Source organism: Tursiops truncatus, chromosome 19 (assembly GCF_011762595.2).
Source record: "Tursiops truncatus isolate mTurTru1 chromosome 19, mTurTru1.mat.Y, whole genome shotgun sequence".
Classification (NCBI taxonomy): domain Eukaryota; kingdom Metazoa; phylum Chordata; class Mammalia; order Artiodactyla; family Delphinidae; genus Tursiops; species Tursiops truncatus.
In genome coordinates, this window is record NC_047052.1 from 40,566,702 (window position 1) to 40,578,379 (window position 11,678).

General features: G+C 40.0%; 1 protein-coding gene across 5 annotated transcripts in view; it reads left to right on the forward strand.

Moving 5' to 3' along the window:
• DPY19L3 (dpy-19 like C-mannosyltransferase 3) overlaps positions 1–5,881 on the forward strand; it is a 73,018-nt gene extending 67,137 nt beyond the window's left edge. For all 5 annotated transcript variants that reach the window (XM_019941004.3, XM_073795743.1, XM_033844544.2 and 2 more), the window contains 2 exons: positions 1,754–1,912; positions 3,392–5,881. In XM_019941004.3, coding sequence (XP_019796563.1) covers positions 1,754–1,912; positions 3,392–3,553 — 321 coding nt within the window. In that variant the 3' untranslated portion in view covers positions 3,554–5,881. The remainder of the gene's footprint in view (positions 1–1,753; positions 1,913–3,391) is intronic.
• Positions 5,882–11,678: the final 5,797 nt, after the last annotated feature.

The following is an 11,678-nucleotide window of genomic DNA, read 5'->3' on the forward strand; positions in this document are numbered from 1 at the left end:
TTTTGGAGATCACTCCACATCAGCATATCGACAGCTTCCTTGCCATTTTTAAGGCTGCATAATGTTTTGTTACGTGGATGTGGCAAATTTTATTTGACCGTTTAGGTTGTTTCCCTGTCTTCTGCAATTATACAGCAATTTCCCAAATGATAGGCCTGTATAAGCATCGCTCTGCACAGGCACAAAGTGTCTGTCCACACATGAGGTTCTTAGAAGTGAAGTTGCTGGGTCACAGGATGTGGGCATTTGTAATCGAGATAGAATTACCAGGTCTGTACGAATTCTGCCAATTTACACTCCAGTCAGTGCTACAGAAGTGTACCTGTCCTAGTCCTCGCCAGCAGTGGTTTCAAACTTTTTAATGTTTTATATCAGTCACTTCTTAATCTTGGTGGCTGAAAATTTGTTGAAAAGTCTTGTTTGAGGGGTGAGATTTAACTAGCCTAAAAGTAAATGATTTTTACTAAATACTCCATTTTTAAGAGAATCGTCTTAACATAGATTCCTGCTAAAGTGGGAATTTTTCAACTAGCCCAAGTGTTCCAGATGGCCCTGAGTTAGCTAGAGGAAGATCGGAGGGTACCTGGATCACCAGAACCCAAAGTTCAGCTGGGAGGTGGCCACCACTTTGACTTGAGAGAGATGCAGATAGAGGCATGTCAGAGGCACAGGGAGTCCTGTGTTCCATCCTCTCCAAGATCCAGTCCCTGCCTAGGTGCTGAGTTTTATGTCCTAAAAACTGATAACCTTGAAGGTCCTAGTGCCCTTCTTCAGTCATGACCTTCAGATCCTTGGAATGCCTTAGCCTGAGGCTGGTGCTGGACTGTAGAGAGGATGACCTCACAGTGTTAGCAATAGAAGCAGATAACCCCCCACCATTTCAGCATATCCGTTAAGACATGCTGACCTAGGCTCTCAGAACCCAGTCTCTTAAGTCAGAGACCTATCATTAGACATCAGTGGACAACAAAGGAAGCAGCTCCTCTCTTCATTACCCCTCCCCCAACACACACACACCATTCTACCTTTCCCAGCGCCAAGTCCCAGGATATAGGCCACTCACCATCTGCGTGTATTTACTTAACGTGTGTGAAGCTGGTGGTGACTGGGAAGGCGTGCCTCCTGATGAACTGCCACTGGGCGCTGCAAGTTGCTCTTCCTCCAGGAAGGATGAGAGAAAGATAAAGTGTAGGGTCTCCTGGTCAAGCTGAGTGCAGCAGGACAGCAGTAGAGCAAGGGTGCTGCCCCTGCCTGGGGCCAGGGACCCTATGGGGGTCCTGTTCCCCAACTGCCACTATCAGAAGCTGGGTCTCCTTACAAGTATCTGTGCCTCCAGACTGTACCACCACCCCCAATGGACCCTTTTAGTCTAAAGGTCCCCTTTTTAAAGGTAGAGACTGTGTTTTATTTACTTAATCGCATTATTTACCTTGGTGAAGCATTCTTAGAATTGGCATCTACTGATGAATATATTCATAACTCAATACATCCTAAATCTTTGGTGTCCAAATCCAAATGTATTCAGCATGACTCACTCTCCCCCGTCCCAACAACTTTTTTTTTTTGGAAATTTCTCACATACACTCCAGGACTACAGGTGAATGAGCAACCTGCACAGGAAGAGGTGAGGGGAGCAGGGTGTCTGCGATTAGACTCAACCCCTGTGGGAGGTTGCAGCAATAGACAGTCCTTGACGAACTTCCCAGCAGTTAAGTGGTATTTTGCCCTATTCCATTTTTATCTTGTTTTGAAGGTCTATCAGATATATGCAAAGAGAGCCCCAGAGGAAGTGCACGCCCTGCTAAGGTCCTTTGGCACCGACTACGTGATCCTGGAAGACAGCATCTGCTATGAGCGCAGGCACCGCCGGGGCTGCCGGCTGCGGGACCTGCTGGACATCGCCAACGGACATGTAAGCATGCCTTCCGCCCCGTGTGGGGCGTCCCCTGGGGAGGAGAGGATCCAGTGTGAGCCCTAAGGAGTGTAACTACCTTTATACCTTGTAGAATTGCACAATGGATCAAGCATTCACCTCCGTTGCGTTCTGCAGAACCCCTACCTTGGCACGTTAGTAACTTGCCACGGGGGCTGGAGGGGCGGGAGAGATGGGAGGGGAGCTCTTGTCCCCACTGTCACACCAAACAGAGCAACTCTGTCTTCAGCTGGTCTGTGTCACGAGGCTTTGCATAGAATTTATTTTTTAAGGTTTTGCTACTAAAGTGAAAAAACCTCAACCTTTAAAACCGCTGCTCCAAAGCATCATTTTGGCCGATACGAATGTCCATGAGGGCGGTGCGCCAACCCAGCACCCCACAGCCTGTGTGGTAGAATCCCACTCCCTCCCCGCTCTCTCGCTGGGTGTCCCTTTTCGTCCACTGGCACACTTCCACAAAGATGGCTTTCTGTGGCCAAGCTTACACTCCTGAGCAGGAAAACAAGCTACTTCTCTTTTCTTCTTTCTGAGGAAAATGTTTTCGGAGATATGCCAGGTCTCAGGTAGAGAAAACATAAGATTTTCACCCTTTAGAGGTGGTGTGTGCTGTAATTATTGGTATGAAAGCGGATAGATATTTCTAAAATGAGTGGGGGGAAAGTGATAAACCTAGCCTACATCTGAAAAAAATAAATAAAACCTTGACTGTACAGAATTTGAGATTCAGAACACTTAAGATCTACTCTCTTAGCACATTTCAAGTGCAGAGTACAGTATCGTTAACCCTAGTCACCATGCTATACATTAGGTCACCAGAGACTTACTCATTTCATAACGGCAAGTTTATACCCTTTGACCAACATGAATGTATTGGTTAACTTGATTGTAGTAATCATTTCACCATGTATATCAAATCATCAGATTGTATACCTTAAATATATACAATTTTATATGTCAATTATGCTTTAATAAAGCTGAGGCAAAGAAAATGAGATTTGATTTTTGCTCAAGGAAAAATAACTGTCCATAACTATCTTGAATTCAGAGGAGGTGCAGACCAAATACATTTAAATTTTGCTTTGTGTGTAACTTTTTCTAACTAGGCCATCTGATGAGTTGCAGAACTTTCTCTGGTCATAGTAATTCTTCTCTGTGTTTCATTTTTTGAGAGGGGATGGTGTAGTATGTTCTTCAGGACAAGGAGATCCAGGTTCTGCTTCTAGCTTTGCCATTAAAGGTGAACATTGTTTGACACCGAACTCTGCTCTTCAGCCTCGGGTCACACTTCCAAAGGGGAAAGGGATGGACCAGATGGTCTCCAGGCAGCCATTGACATTCGTTCAGTTTAAGTTCACTAGCATGTCATTCTTAAAGAAACCCAATCCCTATTCCTACTTCTGTTTGTCTTTTGTAAATATGATTTTTTTCCAAATTGTATTGGTTTTGTTTTGGCTTTAGATGATGGATGGCCCAGGAAAGAATGATCCAGATTTGAAACTTGCAGGCCACCCTCGCTTTTGCGAAGAGATAAAAAGAAACCTGCCCCCCTACACGGCATACTTCACTAGAGTGTTTCAGAACAAAACATTCCACGTTTACAAGCTATCCAGAAACAAGTAACAGAGCTTTCTATTTAATCTCTATTTTTGATATGTGAAACTCCATCATAATGAAACTCAATAGATAATGTTTCAAATGTAATTAGGTAACCGGTACCTTAAAGCTGTGATATGATTAAGTCTACAAATGTTTACACAAGCGTTACCATCTTTGAAAGTATCTTATACATGCTTCAGTCTTCGTCTTGTTTCATTAATGTTCTTTAGCCTAAATGTTTTCAACTTTCTAAAAGTGATCTAGAATTTTGTTGTTGGGGAGAACAGTTAAGTGTTCCATAGGTAGCCTGAACAGCTGCATATCATGTTGGAAATCTAGAGCCTCTTTCAAGATTTGAAATACTTCTAATTTTTAATTGACTTACAACAGCTATAGTTGAATTGAATTGAGGGGATACATAATTAAATTATTTAATATTTTTTCACTAGTGAAGACCAACTGGTGGCTTTTTAAAAAGCTCTCTATTGTCCTGTTTCACCTAAAAATTTTATAATGTTTTTAATTTGTCATGCTTTGAATATTTTTTTAAAAATCATGTTAAGTCTTCATATGTATCTAAAATTTTTTGTTGTGCTCCATCTGAAATGTAATGTGTAGCACTTCAGTAGTATGTGTCAGTGTGTGTATGTGTGTACACGGGCATGTGCATGAATGTTTTAATGCTGGGCACAGAAAAGTGTTACAAGTTCCATATTGTAAGTCCTTAAAGCAGCAGAAATGTTATGTAGCTGAGTAGAATTTGTTACTGTATAGTGTTACTATTTTAAAACCTGTTGATACTATTTAATCTATCCTGCAAGTAAGAAAATTCTTCTTCATTTCTTACTCATTCAAATTTACTGGGTTTGCAAAATTTTGTAAACTCTCTGTTTTTAGCCTTTGTATTTTTTACAGCCTAGAACCTTGCAAAGTCTTACTATTTTTAAAATGTTGTATCTTAACTAACTCACTACTATGATATTTTTGGCAGAGAGCATTTTCATACCAAGTTTGATTTGTGGTCTCCAATCTTACTGTGAGGGCCCTTGATAGGTGGTTCTTTTTCTTACTCAAAGGTAACCAAGTGCCTCTAAGTCATGCTTATTTGTAAACAACGAAGAGGATTATGTGTACCTTGTACCTGCTCAAAAATTTTTTGATAATTGCTTTTGTAATTAATTTCTAATGATAGGGACATGTAAAAGTTACTGATAAAAGCATATTGTGTATTTAATTAAATCAAGATGGCTAATGAAATTAACTTTCACCTCTCATGCCAGTTGGAAATGATTTAAATATTTCTCCTTGCAATTGTGTTGAAGTAAATCACTGTAGACATGAAGACGGATATGTCACATGTTCAAATGATTTTCTCTTCAGCTACTACTTAAGCGGTATTCAAAAAGAAATTTTACACTACCATGTTGGGTTCAAGGAAGGATACTTGGCTTTTATCAAAACTTATTTAAATAAAAAATTGACAGTAGCTGGGTTATTAAATTATGCAACTGAAACTCCTGAATTATATCTTTCTTGTATCCTTTAATAAGGTTGGAGACCACTGCAGTTTAGGATAATACAATAATAAAACATTTTAATCAGTACTGAAACTTTAATTAAGCCAGTAATGATGCATGCCTGTTGCAGCTGACAGCATGGGTCAGTCCATCCTTCAGTGAGTGCCTTACTCTAATTGAAACCAAGCACATGTAAGGTACAACGTGTTCGACTATCTAGTTACGTTTTTAAAACCCTCTATTACCTTCTCAGAAATATTTCAATTTATTTTAAATATTCCTGTATTATTAATCTATGCATTTGGGTATTTGGAGTTTCAGTATACAAGAAACATGTACTTAAATTTTTATGCTTATCATCACCACATTGATCACATACAGTAATCCTTTTTTCACAGTTTAGGTGCCATTTGTTGCCAAAACACTTAGTGTTCAGTCTTTAGTGAAAAATATAAAGTGCCAAAAATTCTTGCAAGACAGAATCCATACATACACTCTTTCCAGAACACTGTGACCATGTATAGTTGACATTTTTATTTCCTGATGACCAAATCTCTTAATGAATCATGTGAAATATTTTTAGTGCTCCTCAGTCTTCTCTTTTATGACCTTCTCATTGGAGTACATGGGAGGAAAGAGAGGAAAAGCGGCTGACCCTGGCTCTCTAAGCTCCCTGCCACACGATCTCAGTGGCTGTGCTAATGTTTGGTAATATCCTCAAATTACGGCTGTATTTTATGGGTAGAAAGACCACTTGATTTTGCTTCAGAGTTAGCATTCAAAAGAACCTCTAAGTACAGTAAGTGCTCTTAATTAACCTTTACTTACGTGACTCACCGGGTCCCTTCACAGTCTCCATCCCTCTTGTAAGCTGACTTCGGCCCAGCACCAGTGGGGGCTGCTCCCTGGCACTCTCAGGCCTCTGCTCTCTCCTTTGAGTTCTCTGCTTGCGCCAACCTTGTCTGCATGCTCTACTTCCCGCTGTAAATACACGATTCAACATAAACCCAGGAAATTTCGCTCTAAAATGGAAGGGTTATTTCTGCAAAAATTAGCTTCAATGCTTTGGTAAGATTTGATAACGGTTGCCACTAATGAAAATTACTTTTAAATTAATTGTGGTTGGGAAAATTATAAAATATTGGGATAACTTAAAATTCAAGAAAATGTCTGAGCTTAGATTGCTTCACAGATTTATTTTAGTCCTCATTTCACCTTAAAAAAAATCTAGACTGATCAGAAGGTATTAAAAAGTACCCAAATCAGGGCTTCCCTGGTGGCGCAGTGGTTGAGAGTCCGCCTGCCGATGCAGGGGACACGGGTTCGTGCCCTGGTCCGGGAACATCGTACATGCCGTGCAGCGGCTGGGCCCATGAGCCATGGCCGCTGAGCCTGCGCGTCCAGAGCCTGTGCTCCGCGATGGGAGAGGCCACAGCAGTGAGAGGCCCGTGTACTGCAAAAAATAAATAAATAAATAAAAAGTACCCAAATCATATTATTGGTATGATTTATGCAAAAATAAAACTGTAATCATTGGACCCTTATGCAAAGGAAAGGCCTCGGCTTTACATCAGAAGATGAGCAAATGAATGTACAGTTATACATTTGAGGTTATGATTCCCTACTTTAACCAACTTTAACTTCATTAAATGACCAACTACTGATACCGATCACAGTGGCTAATCTACTTCTACTAGAGTTGAAAGGTTCCAGTCACTTTATTACAGACTTAAAAAGTAGGAATTCATTTCAGATATATTAGCCAGGAGCATAATTAGGTGTTATCTAGGCCATTTGTTGTCCACTTAAAGGTGATTTTCTTGACCTTTGTGAGATCAACTAAATAAATAGGTGTGTGTGTGTGTGTGTGTGTGTGTGTGTGTGTGTGTGTGTGTGTGTGTGTGTGTGTGTGTGTTGGGTTGGTGCTGGTGTTGGCAAGGACATATGTAGATATTTCATCTGGTCTGCATCTTTACAATTAAGTAAAAAGGTTTATTCTGATTGCACATGAACCTTGTAACAATTGTAGCTCATCTTTGGCCAAAACGTACCTGAATTAACTAGAAATAGTCCATTTTTAAATTTTCATTTAAACGTTGGAATTAATAGAAGGACAAAATGTTCTCAGATCATATATCTTGGCCAATATGCTCCGAAATGCTTTATATATGGCAACCTTTTGGCATAGAAGAGAGTGCTTGTCTGTTCATGGAAAAAAACTTTTAAACTGAGCGAGTGGCTTACTCTCTTGTGGCAATTGATTTTCTGTACTTAATATCCTATGGGTAAAATCTTACAAAGAGCTTTTATAATTTGTTGTACTGAATTGTATGAAGATTGTGTACTAAATAAAGCTAAGTTACACAAGATGAGTGTCTTTCATTTCTTTGAAGGTCAAAAACCAAGGAACTGGCTTATTGAAGTGTATTAGATATGTGCTAAATAGAGGATAATCACTAAAAGATGGATGTGACAGGGTCTTACTTGTACTTGCTAATGTTGAAGGGGTTTCTGTTTTTCACAAAATTTGGTTTGATCGCTGCTTATTTGCTTTACTTGAACCTCAAGCTTATAGTTAAGACTTGTAAAGAGAAGGCTGCGGTCAGCTGAATTTTTCCTCCAAGAGATAAATGCTGTTGTTTTGACCTTTGGCATTGTTTCTACTTCTTGACTAACCTCTCAGTCTTTAGTAACTCAGGAAAATGGGTGGTGGTTCACATTTTTGTTAAGAGTGTATAGATCACAAATATGCTTGATGTTAGGTCGTTCAAAGCAGATATTGAAATTCCAAGCAGAAATGGTCAGGGAGACGGATATACTTCCAAATAGAAGAAAACGGCAGTGGGATCTCAAATATTCGGTACTGACTCTTTAAAGTATACAATTCAGTGTACTTACTAAAGCTATTAAGTACAAAGCTATTAAGTACATGTTGCTAGAATGGTCTGGCAAATTAAGAATTACAAACAAGATAGATAAGCGAGAGATTCGGGTTATGAATGAACTGAACGTGTAATGGTTTGACATGTGACACAGGCACGTGGCAGATGAAATGCTAGTTCTCTGCCCCTCATCTCAAACCTTTTCAGTTTTTTTTTTTTTTTTTTTTGCCACGTCACACCACGCAGCACATAGGATCTTAGTTCCCCAACCAGGGATCAAACCCATGCCCCCTGCCGTGGAAGCACAGAGTCTTAACCACTGGACCTCCAGGGAAATTCCCCTTTTCAGTTAATTTGATATTTAGACATTTGCTTTGTAGGATTGTTCTTCGAAGTGCAGATAACAGAACTATACTGTAATGTGAAATCAACTTAGTGGGTTGCAACCAACATTTAGTGGTTGAGAGAGAGAGAGAGAGGAAAGAGGGAGGAGGGGGAGAGAGAGGTTAAGGGAAGGGAGAGAGTGGACAGCCAATACGGTAAATATAAGTTGTTTTGTGAAATATTTGTTTCAGTTATACATGTCGTTATTTGTGCTCTGGGGTGCAATGTCAAATGTATTTCTTACTGTGAGTTTATAGTCAGTTTGAAAGCCATGCCTTTATAGCAGGGAGGATTCTGGGAAGATGGCAGTTTGAACTTGGCTCTGTCTTGTCCCCCAACTCCACTGTAGAAGAACCCTTTGAACAATGATGATATTAAAGAATTATAAATTTTAGGTGTGATGTAGACATTGTTATTTTCTTAGGTCTTTATCTTTTAGAATATATACTGAAATATTTACAGGTGGAATTATATATGTATAGGGTTCATATCAAAGTCATTTTGTGAGGCATGTAGATGAAACAAGGTTGGCCATGAGTTGATATAAGCTAGTTTGGGATTTTTCATATAGAAAAAAAAGAAATTAACAAATCAGGAAACTAGGGAGATTAAAATTTAAAAGGTAAGAACGGAAATCAATTATCTAGGGAAATAGAATAAACAACCCCTCCCCACCCAAAAATGCTGCATCTTTGAAAAAGATTAATGAAAAAAACATCTGGTAAACCTGATTAAGAAAAAGAGCAAAACAAGACATAATCCACAGATAGGTTAAAAAGAAAACTACAGCCTGGCCAATACAGAGTCTTTTGCAGCAACTGACAGGACTACCATCTTTTTTTTTTTTTTTTTTTTTTGGCTGTGTTGGGTCTTCGTTGCTGCGCGTGGGCTTTCTCTAGTGATGGCAAGTGGGGACTACTCTTTGTTGTGGTGCGCAGGCTTCTCATTGCGGTGGCTACTATTGTTGCGGAGCATGGGCTCTAGGCACGCGGGCTTCAGTAGTTGTGGCTTGTGGGCTCTAGAGCACAGGCTCAGTAGTTGTGGTGCACAGGCTTAGTTGCTCTGTGCGTGTAGGATCTTCCCGGACCAGGGCTCAAACCTGTGTCCCCTGCATTGGCAGGCAGATTCTTTTTTTTTTTTTTAATATCTTTATTGGAGTATAATTGCTTTACATTGGTGTGTTAATTTCTGCTTTATAACAAAGTGAATCAGCTATACATATACATATATCCCCATATCTCCTCCCTCTTGCATCTCCCTCCCACCTTCCCTATCTCACCTCTCTAAGTGGACACAAAGCACCGAGCTGATCTCCCTGTGCTACGCAGGGCAGGTGGATTCTTAACCACTGTGCCACCAGGGAAATCCAGGACTACCATCTTTGAAAGAAGGGAAGCACACAAGGTGAGTCCCAGTCTTACCCTGGCTTTCTCCCCTTAAAGTCTTTCCCAAACCATGGCACAGGGAAGATGGAGCTCAAGCGGAGAATGACAGTCTTACTGAAAGAAAGAGATTGGAGTTCATGGATGCACCGATGGCTGAGATTTGGTAGGAGTTGGAAGGGCAGGGTACCAGAGAGGAGGGAATTGCGAAAGAGAAAATCTGAGAAGTCCCTTTGGGTCCTTGGCCAATTCATAACCTGCACATGTATGGCTTAGCAGAGAACATCTAATAAGTAACAGAGCTGAACAGAGATTTCAGAGGTTATATAATGCTGAGGAGATGCTGGAATTGGGGTCCAGCCAGCATGAAGAGGCCATGGTGAACCCCCCAATAATTTGAGACCCAAGAAAAGCTATACCTTTTCCTAGGAGTAGAGGCTATTATCCTATCTACCTGTCAAAAGCAAATATAAGTCTGCTATGAAGGATGATAACCTTATCCATGGCCTCAAATGATCTCTACAATTCCTTATATACAATGTCTAGCACTCAATCAAAAATAACTAGGAATAATAAAAAAGCAAGACTGAAACAGAAACTGAAATAGAAACAGAGCCACAGTCTAATTAGATATTGAAGTTTAAAGTATAGACTTTTAAAATAACTGCTTATTATATTCAAGAAATTAAATGACAAGATGGAAAATTTAGGTGAACTGAAAACTATAAAAAAGAACACAATGGAAATACTAGAATCGAAAAATGTAATAAATTAAGTACTCAGTGAAGGGTTAAATAGCAAATTAGACACAGCTGAAGAGAGAATTGATCAACTAGATGATAGGCTAGGAGAAAATATTCAGGCTAAAACATAAAGGAGAAAAGGATGAACAATGAAAGAGCATGAGACATATATTAGAACATTTCACTTTATACTGTAAGTGTAACTGAAGTCCCACAAAGAGAAGAAAGAGTATGGGGCTGTATGACTTTGGACAAGCTATCTGTACTATTAGCTTCAGTTTCCTTTTTTGTAAAATAGAGGTTTGATAATTACCTATATGGTCATTGACTGGATTAAATGACATGACATTTAAACCACTAGGCCTAATACTTTGTACATGGTGAGTACAATAGGTGGAAGCTACAGGGTATCACCATCATCATCATCAAAATTAGATAACAGGGCTTCCCCGGTGGCACAGTGGTTGAGAGTCCGCCTGCCGATGCAGGGGACACGGGTTTGTGCCCTGGTCCGGGAAGATCCCACATGCCGCGGAGCGGCTGGGCCCGTGAGCCATGGCCACTGAGCCTGCGCGTCTGGAGGCTGTGCTCCGCAACGGGAGAGGCCACATCAGTGAGAGGCCCGCGTACCAAAAAAAAAAAAAAAAAAAAAATTAGATAATAAAGACAGATGTTAAAGAGCCCTTGGTAATTTTATGTGAGATATTCTTATGTTGCTATAGAAAATATCTTTAAAAAACAAAACAAAACAAAAACCTTTAGGGACTCGGAAGGAGGTTAACAGAACAGCTTGTAAGGAAATCAACTTCTTAGTAATTTCTGAGTTACATATTTACATCACAAAGAGAGGTGTGTTTGTGTCTGTGTCTGGGTGTGTATGTGTATAGAAGAGAGGAAAAAAGAGCCATAGAAAAAGACTGAGAAGCTGATGGCCTGCATGTTTTTGGAAGCAACGTCGTCATTATTGAAGATAAATGTCAAAGCCCTGCCAAAAAGCACATATTCATGAAGAAAGCAGAAGTGCCTGATTGTGTATGAATCTACTTAAGAGAGGGAGGGGAGGGAAGGAATGTGATTTCAGGATTAGCACAGTAATTAGAACAGCAGTGTGCTAATTAAGGCTCATAAATTTAATGAAACTATTAGCATTTTCTCTTGCAAGAAAAGGTGGATCCCCCTTCCCCCAGGAAATGACACCTGTGAACAATTATCTCTTATCATTGCTGTTAAGATTATTTACA